Raw genomic sequence first — 18,260 nt, forward strand, 5'->3', positions numbered from 1 at the left:
ATAACTGACATTAATTCCATCCATTCACATCAAGCGTCATTTTTTGTTCGTCCAATTGAATTGATGTGTGGGCGGGACGTAGTAGCACCGCCTCTGGGCCTCAGCATCAGTCATTCCCGAGCGGATTGTTTTGTTGTCAAAATGGAGTTCTTACTTGGCAATCCGTACAGCACTCCCGTGGGTCAATGTATAGGTATGTTAGCTTTGAAATAACGTGTTAGAGACTTGATACTTCCTTCATCTTACGGAATTTGAGCGTGGTCAAACATTTGGTGTTTTCTACCAGGGTTTACGGTGGCTATAGGGTGCGCCAGTGGAAAAAGGGAGCTAGCAAGCATCATCGCAGGGAACGTCATCGCCTTGGAATGAGCTTTTAGCTAATGCTAGCCAGTAAATCTGATTTAGTCCGCTGTAATCAAAGGTCGTTTTGATAAATCACTCCTTATCTGTGTAGACGATGCAATGCAGTTTTCAAGGACATGAAATTACACGGGTGTAGTGTAGTGACACGGCTTAAAGTGGCTTGCAGAGCTTTAGCCAAGTTGAAGTTCAGTGTTTCCATAGTCCCTAACTAAAGTTGACCACTCTGCTTACTCAATGTATCATTAGCAGATTTGTTTTGTGTTCTGCGTTGTGTTTTTTTTTTTTGTTGTTGTTGTTATGCAGCGGGGACAAGAAAGACCTGTGGCGTTGCATCTATTTTAGCATTTTGCCTGTTGGTTGCAAAACTGTCTAGAGATGATCAAACTCTCATCCAGGTCAGCTGTCACCAATTCCTTGCAGTCTAGTTTTAATGAGAGAATGGCACATATAATGGTAACTAACTAATAACTTTGTTTTATTTGATAATTGGTGATATTGCTAACCCAGTGGTTTTAATGAAATCTAATAATGGTCCGTGGTGAGGAAATGTCACCTATCACAGACTATACTGCTCTACAACAGCACTGGTACTGCACTGTCACTGTTTATAGAGAGACTGCCATCTTCAGGTAGCTCATTCCCTACACTAACTTGGCACTTGTAACATTTAACCTTTTTATTTGTAAACAGGTTAGACTTGCTTTCCAGTGTATATAAAGTTGGGCAAACAGCCATAAAGATTTTGTGCAGCCATTCGAGATTAGTTGAATCTTTGCAAAACAAAGGTGGAGCCTTTATTTTTGTTCTTAGTCACAGTAGATCAAGCTCCTATTTTATACATAATTCCAATGTGTGCCAATGTTAGACTTTGCCATGTCCTTACCAAATCTGTCTATCTATTATAGTAAGTCTAAATAAGCAGTGCTTTAATCATGGTCATTGTTGAAATTGGATGAAAACAGCTTGGAGGAAAAGAGTCGTTCAAATTGTCCTCGAGCGTGGATGAGTGTTGCCCACTACCCCCTTGTGAGCTGCAGTGTGCTGTATCATCCAAAATAGCCCTCAGTGCACAAACTGTGAAACCGGTCTACCAGGTACCATACACGACAGTAGGAGGGCAAAGAATCCCCTTACCTGCAACAATGAAGGAGAGAAGGAAAGGAGCTGCTGAGTGATGCATTTGGCATTGTTCATTTCCTAAGTGACTGAGGTGGTGAACGATACATGCAGTTGTATGTGCACATTGCTTTTTGTCCTTTTAAAATGAGGAGACATACAAGCTCTCTTTTAAGGATATTGTTTAATAGCTTAAGGCAGGTCAAAGTACGTTGACAGACTTTCTCCACTGGAATCATTAGTAATGCACCAGGGATAAATTAATTAAGAAATTACATTAAACAGTTTCTTTCCTTTTTGTAACAGCACTGACTCATCAGGATCTATTAGTAGGCCTATAGGTCATTTTGCCATGTCATCTTTTTATACACCAGTAGCATTCCCTGGCTTAATGTTGTACAAAAAATAAGATTGTAGATTTAGGAAGTTTACACTAACAGGGCAAAGTACCACTAAATGTTAGTTAATTACATGCATCTATGCATATTTCTGCCAATTAGGGTATGCAACCCACTTTTAGTTTGTTCTAATGCTAGTAAGTAGAGGAATAGAAAGTGAGCAAATACCGTGAAAATAAGGACAAGTAGAGAAAGAAAGAGACGAGATGAGTTTTAAATAGACAAACCATTGCAAGATTGTCCCATTGTTGTCCAACAGTAAGAGTCAGATATTTGTGGCTTTGCTCCCAGTGTGTGGCACAGCCTGCCACTGTTAAAGCCATGTGATTGACTGGTGTGGTGTCAGTTGCCAGGACTGGGGGGACTGACAGAACACCACAAATCAATGCACTCAGTAGGCATCTAAATTAATTAGCAAGGCTCTGAATGTTCTGTGTTGTTCTAGCTCATTTCACATGGACAGATCAGATTTTATTTTTTAACCGTTTCTCTCTCCTCTGCCACCGGTGCTACGTCCTACCTCAACCCGACAATCCACTTGAGGAGATTACTTGGGATATGGCATTAGTTGGTTAATTCTTCCAGACGTTTTTTCTATACATTGTACCGTGTTACACACAGCTGCTCAGACATGCTGCTCATGCTAAAATTCTTCTTGTTTCACTATTTTTGTAGATAAGCGTGTTTGTTGGTGTGGCTCAAGAGATTCCTTCTGAAAACATACCTGTCTCTCGGCAGTCATGCACTCTGTGACAAGTTGATTAGAGAGGAGGGGTAGAGCATGAATAAGTCATGGCTGTCAGGCTTGTCCAATGTTGAGCTACCCATAAGGAAGGCAGCACGGCCCAGTGAGAGGCTCTTGGCTTGGGCATGACAGCCTGCTCAGGGCCTCTGGGCTTTAGAGAGAGAAGCTCCTCCTGTCCAAGCTCACGAATAGTCTAATGAGAATCCACTGAGTGTCAGTCATAGGAAAACGGACACAGCTTCCTTAAGTAGAAAATCTTTTTTTCTGTAAATCTCACCCCATGTGACTGCAATCCTGAAAGATATCAGCATTCACAGACATGAAGGATAGATTCAGGGGACAACTGCTGCATCAGTTTGTCAGTGTATCTTCTCACAGTTTAAATAACATTATTTCCTGTCTGTAGCTACTATTAAATGGCAAGGTGAGTGTGAAGGAAAGCCCACGTCTCTGTGGCTTTTGTTTTCCAGCTGTTAAATCAGTTATTATTCAGTACTCAGATGCATCACACCCACCTTCAGCTTGACTTTCCCCTGAGATGTTAGCCTTCCTCTTTCTATTTCTTTGGTTGGCTCTTTCAGTTAATTTCCTTGAGCTAGAGGCATCAGAGCGACAGGTGGTTGGCCGTATTTTATTGCACATGAGGGTTTCTTGTAAAAACAAGGTTATGAACACGTAAAGTAATGAAGAATTGTAATAGTCTCCTGATGCTTGTAATTCGTATAAAAAAGATAGATTGGCTTCCAGTCGGCCTTTTAATAAATCTTGATTTTGGACAGGATATTCACATGCCAAAAGGGAACTATAAAGTAAAATAAATATATTCATTTGAGTTAATAGTTGCAGTAGCCACCGGCTAAAGTAGTATTGTTTTAAACGTCCTGTCATGTCATCTGTTTTGCATTTATCTCATTTTTGTTAAGTTAATCTCAGTAGACAGAAAATGCTCAGCATGACGATTTAAATAAAAATGTTTATTTATTTGGTGCATAGTGCGAAAAAATTCCTTATTCTCTGGATTATCTCGATTGTAGCCTTGAAAATACCCCCGACTTGAATAAAATAATATATTCCTACAGCTCTTCTGGACTTAAAATAAATAAATTTTGGATAATAAATAGAGTTAATTGTCCGGTTTGTGACAATCAGAAAAATGGTTCATAGCTTATTATACTGATGAATTTGTATCACAAATTCTAAAGCTCTATACCGATGTGACTTGTGGCAAAAAAGATATTATTTAGTTGTTGTACTGTTGTCACAAAGTCATTTATAGTGTTACTGCAAAAATGCTGTAAAATATCATGCATCATACATTTAAAGCCAAGTCAACACAACCTTTATATTCATAGTCTGTTTAACTGAGATAAAGGGTTCTGCTTTTGAAACTCCACTTTTCTTCTGTGTATCCATAAAAGGTTGAAAAAATAAAATGTAATCAATGTTCTTGTTGAAATCCTTGTTGTTGTTTTTTTGTCCAGAGAGGGCAACAGATGGAGGCCTGCAGAATGAAGACTGGACTCTTAACATGGAAATCTGTGATATCATAAATGAGACAGACGAAGGGTGAGTTGATGCAGTTATTTAATACGTATAATAAACTTAAAATCTTTAGTATTCGGTCAAAAAGACTTCTGGTCTGCATTTGTGGATCCCACAGCTCCGTAGGATCTCCAGAGTTTTATCACACACTGACTGACTGAGTGACTCATAGGAAACTAATACACTGACTATTCTTCTTTACCAGCAGATCCCATACAGAAAGCCTTTTGTTTTTATTAGGTGACACTCATGTAATGAATGACATTCTTATAGCAGCCTCCTACACTAAAAATGCCCAGCCTACATAGGTTCACAGTTAAAAATGAAAAGGCATACTGTTCCATAGTGTGATATTAATTTATGGAAAGTAGTTTTTTTTAGGGAATATTTTTTTAAATTCCCCTCAGACAGTTCCATTTCCTTTAGTTTTCAGATTCTTCATGCCTACACACAGTCAATATGTTGGACACGAGTCTTGAAAGACACACACACACACACACACACACACACACACACACACACACACACACACACACACACACACACACACACAGTGACACAGAACAAGATGGGGTGTCAGCGAGTGTCAGAAAATCTTGTCCTCAGGGCTGTACAGAGCATGTGTCAGTTGTGGTTCATGTAGAAACATCACCCAAATTATTCTAGAATTATTAATTTTTTCTAACTAGAGTGATTTACTCATTTGGAGAAAGTTCCTTTGTTTTTTAAATCCTATATCTGCCACCATAGGTAAGTACTGAAATTAGCATTCTGCAGATGCATCATTCAAAAACAAACCAACACAAGCAAGAAAATGCGATTATAACAAAGAATCAGACAGATGCTTGGAGCACTGGACAAACACACATACTGCGCTGTCCATTGGAAGGTATATGCTCAGATCTGCTCAGTGTCCATCCATTTCTATCCGTTCCAGTTCTCCCACACTCTAAATGTACCATAGCTCATGAAGGAGTTCATAAAAGCTTATTATGTCCCATCTGTGGTGAGGAGATGGGCAGTTTGAGGCAGAGAGCCAACCTGAAATCTTCATGCATGGACAGCTTTGATCTTGCCTTGGGAGAAAACACATAGTCAAGCAGAAAGAAAAGAGAGAAGCAGATGGTGTGACGGTCCTTCTCTGTCTTACTCAAGTTGCACTGACAGGCTGGCTAGCATCTGTTATTGTGGCACATAAAATCTTTTATTCCAACAAAGTCAAAGATGTTATGCGTACTCTCAGCTGGGGTGATTTATGCAGCTGTTTCTTCTCTGCTGTTTCCCTTCAGGCCGAGAGATGCCATGCGGGCACTGAAGAAGAGACTTAGTGGAAACAAGAACTATAGGGAAGTGATGCTGGCGCTAACGGTGAGAAGTTCTTACTTTTAGCTGGATTTTATATTGGAAGACCCAACATATCAGTAGGCATTGTGAATTAAGATGGCTTTGAATCTTAGAAGAGTTTTTGTTTAGACAGCAACTAGGTGGTTGTTGCCTTTCTGCTATGTGTAAAACATTAAAAGGTTGCACCCCACATAAAATTTGACCTCTCCTGATCTTGTGTGCTTAGTGATTTTATTCCACTGTTTTTCTTCTCCTGGGATTGCTCATGTTTTGTTTGGTTTATGACAACCCTGCCTTTTAAGCTACGTTCACATCCACCCACAGCTTTGATATTGTAGCTCTGTTAGTTAAAATCCCCTCTGTGTGATACTAAAAGGATTCTGAGTGAGATCTTTAGTTAACACTACAGTGTAAAGTGTTTCTATACCAGATCTCACGCGTGAACTTTCCTTCTGTGCATTTTCTATTTTTCCTTTCCCATCCTCGTGTATCTCTTTAATCCTTTCTTTCTCTGCAGGTGGTGGAAACATGTGTGAAGAACTGCGGCCACAGGTTTCATGTTCAGGTGGCCAACAGAGATTTTATTGACGGTGTGTTGGTCAAAATTATTTCCCCAAAAACCAATCCCCCAACCATCGTACAAGACAAAGTACTATCCCTCATACAGGTATCAAATTTCTGCTTGTTTCGGTTGTATGGATTGTGTTATATGTCATAATATAAAGTTTGCAGTTTAGACCACAATAAGTGGCTGTTTTATTATACTGTATATTTTAAGAGTATAATACAATATAAAATAATGATTGGTGTGTGTGTGTTGACAGGCTTGGGCAGATGCCTTCAGGAGTAGCCCAGATCTAACTGGCGTGGTCCAAATTTATGAGGAACTGAAGAGGAGAGGGATTGAGTTCCCAATGGCAGACCTGGATGCGTTGTCTCCCATTCACACACCACAGAGGGTGAGGAGACAGAAGTACACAGTGCACATACATGTGTATACTCACACAGAAATATTTAAAAGAGTTTCTCTTTTTTCAGGGTACACCAGAGGTGGACCCAGCCATGATCAAGTACTTAGCCCCTTCCCCACCTGCTACAGGGCCTCCTAAACCTGCCCCAACCCCAGTCTCTGCCACACAGGTCTCCCATGTTGCCAGCCCGATTACACCAACCCCTGAACAGGTGAGGGACAAAGAGAAGTACTTTTGACCAATGAAATTGACTAGTGGTTGATCGATTCATTGGCCCAATGTTTGATATACTTAATTTACTAACGAAGTGCATAATTTTAAGCATATTACATGATTTTATATTTTGTGACTATTCAGTCCACTTCCTTCAAGGAAATCTGCTGGAGGCTGACACTGAATAATTCGTTAATGTTTTTCTTTTGACACTGGACCTCCTGTGCTTTCAGATTGCCCGGCTGCGAAGTGAGTTGGACATTGTGAGAGGAAACATCAAAGTAATGTCAGAGATGCTCACAGAGATGGTCCCTGGTCAGGAAGATGCTTCTGACCTTGAACTGCTGCAGGTTAGATGACTAGACCACTAGTTATTTTGTAGTCTTTCATTATGTGGAAGGATCATTTGAGAGATCCCTGCTAATCTAAATGAAACCCTCAAAATATGCTGCTGGTGTTTTCTCAAAATATAAAACTATGGTGCTGTGCTGTTATGCTCTAATGTTACGGTAGAGTAATACAGGGAACACACAACCCAGGTTGTATTTCACTGCTCTGCACTGTTACTGTGCATTATATGAAGTATAATTAAAATACATGGGCTTACATTTCATAGCACATACATGGTAATATTCTCTATACTCAACCCACATTTTTTATGCCATAACAGTGTGTTTCTATTTGTCATAAAATGGAAACAAGACCCATTATGCTGTACGTACCATAGGTTTGGCTGCTCCAATATAGTTCAGTAAAAAACGCTGGACAAATTCACGTGTCATATGGCTTGTCAATTGTTTTTGAGTTGTTGTAACACTAAGCCGCCACCAGGGGGAGTAGAGTCTTTAGTTTTTAGAGTAAATGCACAACTCACCCACAGCTTATCAGGAGGTAGTTGGCTGTGTTAAAATTCTCGAAACGGGCAATTAGCGTGTGGTATAGAAAGTCATGACTTTAATCTTTCCGGGCAAAATCCACTCAAGTATTTGTGTCAGCTGCAAAGATCTGGGCAGATCTCCCTCAGAAAAGCGGTTTGCTTAATGGGATATTAACCTGGTGAAATAAAGGTTAAATAAAGTACTAAGTACTTAGTTTCCTTTTTCATTTCTCAGCAGAAAAAAAAAGACGTACAGATTTCATGTAAAAAATGAGGCATATAATAACATGTAATAGCATTGACGAAACCATACTGTCACCTTTCTTTTGTTTTATAGTTTACGCTTTCTCCATCTTTCATATTCTGTTTCTATATAATTATTTAATGTAATGGCCCGTCTGTTAATGTGCCAATGTTTTAGGAGCTAAACAGGACATGCAGGGCTATGCAGCAGAGAGTGGTTGAACTGATTTCACGAGTCTCTAACGAGGAAGTGACCGAGGACCTGCTACATGTCAATGATGACCTCAACAACATTTTCCTCCGATATGAAAGGTACAATCAATCAGATCGTCAATCAGAATGTATTTGTTTAGTACGACAAGGCAGACAAGATGTGCTTGTCAAAGCAGTCTGAGGTCACACACCAGTCACACCACCTCAACAAAGTTAGTGGACCACATATCAAGTTAATTCGTTTTGCTGCTTCACATTATCTTTTGTTAATACGGATTTTCTAAGCATCTAACAGCTGAGCTTGTTGTTGCTGAGACCCAATGCGTAAGATCAAGACTTAGACCAGTGCGTTTAATGGATTTGCTGTGCTTTGTGATTATAACTCAAATCATGTAATTATAGATTTGATTACACCAAAGCACATTGATGTTTTTTATTGGATTTTGTTTTTGAGAAAACCATTCTTGGTGCTGAATTGTCACGTATTGTACATTACATTTTTGTTTGACAGTCCAAACATTACTAAGTGAGAGGTCGCCTGTAAAACACTTTGTATCTCATTCTTTGAAAAACCATTTGTGGCTTCAAACTGCTACAATGTCTCTTTCATGGGGTTTCTGAAGCTAAAACACGTGTTTGCATTTCAATCTCACAAAGCGTGTGGTAAAACATTCAGAGTGTTTCTTTGTGTTGTTCACAGGTATGAGAGGTACAGATCAGGTAGAGCTGCGCAGAACAATGGGGTGAGTACCTTTTTACTGAGGCTCTGCTTGAAAAAAGCAAAATAAAATGCCTAAAAATGTGTCTTTGGCGTTTTTGTTTCTTACATTTTGCTCATGACATGTTTTTTGTTCTGTTCTTTTAAAAGAATCCCTTTTACTTTTTACATCTACATTGTCTGTAGCACTTTGTCGAACATTACTAGTACTATCAGACGTTTCATACATAAATCAGTCCCCATAGCCATTGTTGTCCTTACTTTAATATGTTCATAATTACTATTCATATTTTACTATTTACACTATTACATTCCACTGAAACATTAATATGTAATTCAAATTTATTGCATTTTCTTGTTTTGTGAAATTGGACAAACAAACCAGAACAAGCTCCAGTCTGTTATTTAATATGTACTTTTGCCAGTATCAGTGATTTGCCAGAGGACTGGGGCATCTCTCACTGCATCCCACATAGCTGTTTATGTTTGCGTTCTGTTGATTTTTCTGTGTGCTCTGTCTGTTTGTGCTGTGGCCAGCTGACGGAGGCAAGTATGACACCAGTACCACATTCTAGCCAAACCATTGTGCTTGTACACTGATGAACAGAGCCATGAATGTTAACACATTTGTTATATGGAGCTAATGCTTAGACACATGTCAATTGTCAACATTTGTGTCAGTGTGAAACCAGACACTATATGCCCTTCTCTCCCCTCCTTCTTGCCTTCTGTCAGACACACAAGTCTTGTGCAAGTTTATTCAAGCCCCACTATTGTTCTGTGCAAAGCTTCCAATCCTCAATCTGGTTTACAATGTTGTCTCAAATTGTGTAGTCAATCCTGTAGAATTTCAGTAGCTACAAAGAATTCCCTTTGGGTAAACAAAGGGCAAACACTTTCATTTAACATTTCCTCAACAAATGTTCAGTCTTCCTTAATCTCTTTTTGTTGGGTGGACTGTGTTGCAAAAAGTACCTGAGACTGTATTATTTTCTTCCTTTTTCTCTCGGTTTGTTCCTTTTCAGATGTTGAATGAGGCCACGGAGGACAACCTGATAGACCTTGGTCCAGGCTCCCCTTCTGTTGTTACGCCCAGGATCTCATCCAGCCCTCCACCCCACTCCACTGCTGGGGCCACTGCTTCCACACCACACAACCCATCTACAACCTCGCTCTCCACTTCACTAGCTGGCCTTGGTAAAATGAGAATTAAATTAAGTCTGTTTGGAAAATAGACTGCTGGTTTGTGCATCCCTCTCGATTACAAATTCCAGCTATCAAACAGCACACAGTCACTTCTACCAGTCTCCGCAGACTAAACAGTGTGTTTAAAAAAAAAAAAAAAAAAAGGTGATTCTGGGAAATAAGCCCAGCACCATAACTCATTGCTAGAGGTATCACAGGTTGCTCCCATGATGTTCTCTAGGACGTCTCTACAGTGTAATTTGATTGGATCTAATATAAATTTGTTGATATAGCCACAAAGTGGCAGGTGAAATCTTTCCTCATAATCCTACATCTCATTTATTTCTTGCCCCCTCTGCTCTTTTCTGTTGCCATCTTGGTCCAGAGGTGGGTTCAGACAGTGTGAGCGGCACACTATCATCTCTTTCAGGACACAACCAGGACGACTTTGACATGTTTGCCCAGACCAGGAGTAGCTCTCTGGCCGAACAACGCAAAAAGTAAGTGTAGATGTTGTTTTGCATTTGTGGTTAAATCTTTAATGTGGCCACTGTATCTTACTGCACCTTCTTAAGTAAATAATTTCCCACTGCATTTCCTAGAATAACTGTTGAATACCCCTAGGGCTTTCAGTGTTAGTGTGGTACTTTGCCAACAATGTGTTGTCTTCAGTTGTAATTTCAACATTTAGATGGAGTAAATAAAAAAGAAATGTATTAATAGATAGAAGTTTTGCAGTTAAAAAAAATATAACTTAAAATTAACTTTTAGCTACCTTAATAAATTGCATTATCGTGTATTTTCTTACAGATAGGCCGCTTTTTGAGGAGTACTTAGTACATTTACTCCCTACACTACTTTGGATATATTCCTGTTCTTAGTGAATGATGTAATAGGATGTCTATTGGCACATGCGTCTGTACCACATAACTTCAACCTGTTCAGCTTGAGTCTGGCCAGAGGTGTTTATTCACTCCCCACTCACTCATATGAAATCCATTTATCTAGTCTTGAAATTGACCAAATTAGAAACATTTTACTGAACTTTTGTCAAATATTATAAATATTAATGTAGTTTTAGTGTTTTGTAGTCATTTTTCGTCTTAATTTATGTGTGTTTTGAAATTTTAATTCTTTTGCCTTAGCCCTGTCTTCAATATGTTTTTATGCACAGTGTGAAGTATGAGGACCCGCAGGCTTTGGGTGGCCTGGCTTCAGCTTTAGATGTGAGACAACAGAATACAGGAGGGGTGGGTACACTGAAGCATGTGGTTTAAGCTCTGTATAGTTGAAATAAATATTTAACATCGTAGTAACTTTAAAGGTGATAAGTACACTTATTACCTTATTACTAGTCAGTGAAAAACATGAAATTTGCTTTCCTATTGATTTAGCATATGATATCAGTTTTTATTAATCCAGTTTCTGTTCATCTTCACATTCAGTTTGCACAGAAAATCAAGATTTATTCTTAGCCATCCTTGCTGTCTGATTATACATTGCAATATATTTGCATAGTTATTACTAAGTACATAGATGATTTTGAAATCCAAACTGCCATACACACATGCAGACACATGAGCACACACACAGTGGTGATTGCACATACCATCTTTTTTTTCAAGTCACCTCAGGTGCTCTTTTCCTCCTGCAGTACTTTTACTTGAGGGAGTTCAAAAACTTGTTCCCCTTTTTTATTTTCCTCATTTTCATCTTTATGGAATGAACCTTTCGTCATTTCCTATTTTCTCTTTATTTTTCTCCCCTTTAAATGAAAATCGTCTTTTGCATATTTGACTTCTCCTCTGTCTCTCTCTGTCTGCACTGTATGGTTTGCTGTGGTGGGGGCCTGCTGCCTTTCTTCTCTTGTGTAAGGTGTTGTTCTGTTGTTGATTCAGCTAAGGGTAAAAGGGGATGATAACCCACCAGATCAGGAGCTGCCCATAGACAGCTGGCTTATTACTCAAGGAATGGTGAGGACTCCATCCTCAGTGTGTCCTCCTTTAACCCTCCCTTAAGACCACCACCACCCACATACTCAACCTCCTCCGGCATCATTCTTCATCCTCATAAGCTGCACTTCATTCTCATCCTCACCTCACTGCTCTGCCCTGGAATGCTCAAACAAGCCCCATACCAACAAAGTTTTTTTCCCTTAAAAACATCGACCTCTATGCCAAGTAGAAATATTATACTCTAGTGTTGGGCAATGTGACAATACTATGGATGTCAAATATTTGTCAGCTAGGACTTATTTCACTGTCTTATTTCTGTTCTATTGGTCGTGTTTAGTCTTTGCAGGCAGTGTTGCATAAAAAAAAAAAAATGTTTACTGGATTCTTGCATGATGAAGAATCTTGACTTGGGTTTTAAGTAATTCACTGGATAAGCCAAAAACAGACTTTAATTTCCACGTATTTTATTTGGCAGTTGATTTACAACAATCATATTGCTCAGCTCTGTTGTATTTTATTGATATAGGCACTAAACCCTATATCCATTACTTATGCATTAAACCGTAATATACCCTTTCTATTAGATTAAATAATGAGCTTAACTGGTTCCCAGGACCTTCCGTTAACTAGATCTATCTCTAACAGTTGCGGTAAAACATTGGGGGGGGGGGCTACAGATACTTGTGCTACACAGCAACAATCAATTGTGTTAAAATACTTGTAGCACATTACCCAAGCATTGAAAAATAAGTCAATGGATGGTGTTTTGCTGTGTAGTGGCGAGTATTTGTCAGTTGTCCTCTAACAGCTCGTGGATCTTAGATAATACACTAGATGTTTTCAATGACAACCTCACATCTCACTAACAGATCAATCATTGTTTTTTGATTTGTAACATGTAACAACGAAGGTGATTAAATGACTGAATGTTTAAATGTGAAGATTGTATTTTTAGCTTAGATGTATTTATATGTATATTTGCTTTTATTGCTACAAGTGTATAACAGGGCCTCAGGAAAAGGAGTTTTGTTCTCTCAGTTTCACTTTGATATCGACTTTGAAAGAGGACTCTGGGCCATTACATAGGCATTGAAGGGATGTGGATGACCAAATATATATTTAGTGTATAAACCCAATGCCCTTTCTGCATTTCTAAACAAAAAGCATGAAGGTAGCTTTTGAAGTCCCCCTAATTATTTCTTCTTGTAGATGGACTGAAGCGTTGCGACTCAATAACACAACAACTTTTCTAATGATTCTGCAGACTTTCAGTCCCAATTTACTTTATTTGGTGCCAACACCTACTGTACATATACACAAAGGCACACCATCCACTGTGACATTGCTTCCATCATCACAGTCACCGCCATGCGATGCTGTTCATGCTCTGTGCCCTATGTGGTGTGTGTGTGTGCCACGGGATTGTGCTGCCTCTCAATGGTCCCTGTGCTTTCAGTTTTTCGCACCCAATCAATCTCTTAATCACATTCAAGCGATTGGCTAATTAACTAATGATGTAGAATAATTAAAACTGCTGTGTGACATTAGTCGGCAGCTGTTAAGCCATGTCAGCACTACAAAACTAATGAGAAAAATACACAACCTTGGAACTCTTATTTTCATAGAAGACAGCTGTATAGCAGATTGTTGCCCGTGATAAAACAGGAGGGGCACAGAGTCAAGAGGGGTTGTGTGTTGTCAGAGGATTTTCTTTTTGTTCTCCTTTTGATTTTTATCATCTTCCCCTATGAACCTTTTGGTGACTCTTATTCTTTTTGTATGTGTGTGTGTGTGTTACAATTTCTGTTCCTCTTGATGGGGTTGGTTGTCTTTCTGTTGTGGCTTTGGTGCTGCCCCTTGGTTTGTCCATGGCTTTGCTCCATAGATCCCTGTATCGCAGTCCTCTGTCATGGATGACATAGAGGAGTGGCTCTGTACTGACGTGGTGAGACTTCTTTACCTTGATTTATATCTTTTTCTCTTTTTGCTCAGTCTCTTCTACCCTCAATTTTGTTTTGTTTTCTTAAACCCATCCATCTCATATGAGTTGATGCATTCAACTTCAGTTTCCTTTAACTTTATGTTCTTTCATTCACTGTAATCTAATTTATTTCCACCAATGACTGACAGAAAACAGTTTACCGTGAGGTCTGACTTCTATATGCTAACATAGTGCTATTAACAGCTGACATGATCTTACTTAACATACAGCATGCATGTGGAGGTTGTGGAGTTGGGCTCCAGAAGGCTTCTTGTGGCGTTCACTTGTAAAATAATTGTAAAGGATGCACGAGTGACACATCCATCATGAATGACTTTGTATGGATTTGTCTTAGTTTATGTGCAACTTTACAGGCATTGGAAATCGACAGTATGATGTTTTTTGTGTATTAGCTTTATTCTGTTTCTGTTTATGCTGTTACCGTACACCAAAATGTATTCATTTTCTTCTTATTAGAAAGGTGATGCTGCTGAGGAAGGGGTGACCAGTGAAGGTACAGGATCTCATCACATTTTATATAAACAATTGCATATGTTTCACTAGCTCACATCACGTGTAATGTTTTATTGGTTTGCTTTGCTCCTTTAATTGCTTTTGCTTTAAACTAAATTGATTAAATCAATTTCCTTTTATTATATTGAGATTAATAAATTTGTTTCTTGCAGAGTTTGATAAGTTCCTGGAGGAGCGAGCAAAGGCATCAGATACTATGCCGTCTCCCCCAGGGGCCACGCCAGCTCACCCGCCCCGTGCCTCTGGTGGCTCCAACAAGAAAGTTGAACAAACGGAAGATGCCCTCTTTGCCTTGTAGACTTTTTGTCTAGAGCATCCATGTCTCTGCAGGGCATGTAAAGGTCCTTGACCTATATGGTTCCCCTTAATAGTCCATCCGGTCCCATTACATTGCTGAGGTAGTGATCTCCACCTCCTTGTCATTCTCATGCCACAGTATTGCTCTAACATACAGAGATCCAGTATGTTTACTGCACACTGCTGTGTTGCATTTTACTATAATGGATGTATTAATCTCTTAGTGTGGGATGTACTACCTGTTGCCCTGCATCTCATTTTAATGCTCCACCAAAGGAAGACAACCTAAGTTGTTTGACATGGTTATAAATGTGGTATATTACTGCAAGATCAATGGGAAAATGTCACTGCAGGTCCATGCATTGAGTCAGTATGGAAGCATTAAATTAGGACTATATTGTGTTGTTTTACTACATGGAGCTAATTGCTAACTTATGCATTTGTTGTTTTAATGTTAGTATGTACTAGCACTCTGGTTATGGTCTATCCATGAATTTCTTTTGCAAGAAATGCTCAAGGTATGGTTCTAGTCATGCTCAATACTGATCATAAAAATGGTAAATGGCAACTGGTTTTATTATCAGCTTTGCCTGAAGCAGCTTACAGCGGCTTGTAGTATGTTAACAGGCTATATACTATGAATATAATAGCTAAATCATAGCTAGTCATGATGGGCATTTGCCAACATTCCATTAACTAAAGGGAATAAAAAACTAAATGGTCTAAAAAGAACTAGTTTTGATTCTCTGTTATGTATTTCATGTAGGTAAGGGAAAGCAACATGCATGGAATAATTACCATCCATCATTTCAACTCTCTGAAAACCTACACCATAAAAACTTAAAATGTGCTCTTGAACAATTGCAAACACATTTAGCCATTCCAAAGACTATTAAGGCTTTAATGACCAACTGGCATTTGATTTTACTGTAATATTGAGGTTTGTGACTTCTAAAGGTAAAGGGATGATGAACATGTTCCTACTCCTGCTATAATTAATGTCTGTGCACTTTGAAGCAAAAACAAATCTGTATTTTGTCATTTGAGTTTACAAGATGGTCACTATTTTTCTAGGGGATGGGAAATGATCTTTAAATATTTAGAACTTCATTATGCACAAAGCTTTTCTAAGTGTGTAATTGCAAGTCAAGGTTTAAGGATATTAGAAATTATATAAAGATCTAAGACAAATATTGGCCAATAAACGATTGGCATGACTTAGTGCTGGCACCATAACTGACTAAAAGACAAACTACAGCCTAAATTAATGTGCTGTTTGTAGGTATTAATATAGGTAGAACTTCAATTGCTCTATACCATGTAATCTATATACCTCAAAATACAGGAATTTTAGTTACTGTATCTGGTTAATAATGTATTGGCTCATAACAATATCCAGAAGGCAGTTAGGCTTATGTATTATTTCACCCCATTGTGTTTTTTTATAGTTAATGTAAGCAAAAGAAACGTTTTATTTTTTCATTGGTCTTTTGGGGGTTCGGGCTGAAGCATGCTGCAAACAACAATTATTTTGCTTATTTTGATTTTGAAAGAAATATTTTCATTCTTGGTCTATTTTCATTTTGGTTTGATTCAGCTGCACTTGTCGGAGCTGCTGCCAAGCGTTTCGGTAATCGATTGATGTGATTTCAGCAAAGACACGTTGACTAAACTACCTGGGGTACCTAAGAGCACACATTGAGGCAAAAAAGCAATTCTGTCTTCATTCCACCTCTTTTCCTGAAACTTTGGTTAGTCAATTTAGGACCAAGAGCCCTATCAATCATAGACAGTCCATTTAAACCCCCGCTCAACCTGTAAAAGCCTAACCATGCATCAAACATTTTAAACTTTCCAATGTCTGTATAGAGGGAGATTTATTCATTATTTGTTGAACTTGTTAACATATCATATATGCAATGCTGACCCTGAAAAGCTGCTTGTGTCTATGTAATCATTACAATTAAATATTTATTAATTAATGAGCTTTAACTTTTTTTTTTAAATGCCATGTGGTTATATAGGTTTAAAATGTTTGCCAGGTAACTGAGATAATATTGTTAAATTCACAGTCAGCCATTGTGTTAATTTTGAAAACCTATTGCATTGCAGGCTGAACCACCAAGATGGGAACTTCAGCAATTTTCTGTGATTGTGATTTACCTATCTCTGGATCTGTAATAGAGTGTGTTGTGTTACATGCTTTTATGAAACTTATGTCCTGGTTACGTTGGCTACTGAATGTCTTTTTATTACTGGTATAGCAACATTTTGTAGTTAGGTTGTGGACATGGAAGAGAGGCTTGTTTTCTGCTGGTGGGTGTCCCATGTCTGTGTGGCTGTGCCGTCCCCTGCCATTACTAATGGTCAGGTTTTTATTTGACCTAATGCACGTATGTAACTGCCCAATAAAACACTACCAATGTGTGACCTCTACCTCACAACTGTTTGTGGTTATTCACTGCTAATGGTTATGTGACAATTTCCTGCCTCTTCATCACACATTTAATGCAACCTGGTCTCAATCTTGCTGTACTGGTCACTATCGTCACGTGCATCTCAACCCCTCCCAAATGGTGCTACATAGACACCAATTACACTCTGCTCCAACATCTTAGCACATGGAAAAGTAAACAAACCATGTTCAGGGTTTTTATGTTATTCATTTTCCCTTAGGTTTCTACCTGTGAGGCATCAGTGGCAATTTTCCAAAACCAAGCAATGAAGGGAATCTGACCGGCACCTTTTATACAAACACACCCTACCACCAACAATACCAAGCCTTCAGTAATGTCAACAGCTTTCAGTGCCACTCTAGGTCACTGACCTATTTCCCCACTCTGCCTTTGTGGGGCTCCCACCTGGGTTCCACATTTTATGGGCTCACATTATAGTTTTACTCACGCTGATGCATCTCTATTATTAGTAATTTAGCTATTAATTGGAATAAGCCTTAGTTTTTAAAGCTAAATTAGGTGTAATTGTACTAGGGACATATTTAGTTTTATTTATATTTCAATAAACAGCAACAGCCATCTGCCTCCGTTTTATTCTTTTCATCCACCTATGTGCCTCCAATTTATTTCTCTGCTCCTGCTGCTGCCACCACAATTTCACTAAGCACATGATGTAATCACTAGACTCTGAAATGTGACGTCAGATCACCCCACTCGGTTTCTAGGCTTCCTATTGGACAATTTCTCTGGTTCTACAGGAGGAGCAGCTGCTTCGCGTCAAACAAACTAGCTTTCTCTTGCCCGCCCCTGCTCGGTTCCCATTGGCTGTTGTGGGCAAGCCCACAATAAACACATCCATGCCGTTTCCTTCAAAGTAAATTTAATTGCTTTTTAATTGGAAAAATGCGTTCTCGATATCAATAAAAAAATTCAGAATTCGAAAAAGCCTTAAATAACATTTGTGCTCAGTAAACATTTTTGTGACAATGCCTATAAATAATCCATATAGGTATTATGACGAAGTTTGTTTAGCACATTATTGATCATGTCTCATTTTACATACTTCTGTCAGTAATTATGCCATATGCTCCTCGTGCTGGCACCTCTTC

At 38.8% G+C, this 18,260-nt stretch overlaps 1 protein-coding gene across 5 annotated transcripts; it reads left to right on the top strand.

Moving 5' to 3' along the window:
- Window positions 1-53: 53 nt before the first annotated feature.
- On the top strand, window positions 54-17,695 carry LOC137099816 (TOM1-like protein 2). Of its 5 annotated transcripts, XM_067477104.1 has the most exons (16): window positions 54-193; window positions 4,104-4,188; window positions 5,454-5,532; window positions 6,026-6,175; window positions 6,333-6,467; window positions 6,547-6,690; window positions 6,926-7,042; window positions 7,991-8,124; window positions 8,726-8,768; window positions 9,769-9,940; window positions 10,314-10,428; window positions 11,103-11,178; window positions 11,827-11,901; window positions 13,769-13,828; window positions 14,342-14,378; window positions 14,551-17,131. In XM_067477104.1, the coding sequence occupies exons 1-16, from the start codon at window positions 64-66 to the stop codon at window positions 14,694-14,696; spliced, it is 1,698 nt and encodes a 565-aa protein (XP_067333205.1). In that variant the 5' UTR covers window positions 54-63; the 3' UTR covers window positions 14,697-17,131. The 5 variants fall into 5 exon arrangements, with proteins under 5 accessions (XP_067333205.1, XP_067333206.1, XP_067333207.1 ...); XM_067477105.1 differs by lacking the exon at window positions 13,769-13,828; XM_067477106.1 differs by lacking the exon at window positions 11,827-11,901.
- Window positions 17,696-18,260: the final 565 nt, after the last annotated feature.

This window comes from Channa argus, chromosome 15 (assembly GCF_033026475.1).
Source record: "Channa argus isolate prfri chromosome 15, Channa argus male v1.0, whole genome shotgun sequence".
NCBI lineage: Eukaryota > Metazoa > Chordata > Actinopteri > Anabantiformes > Channidae > Channa > Channa argus.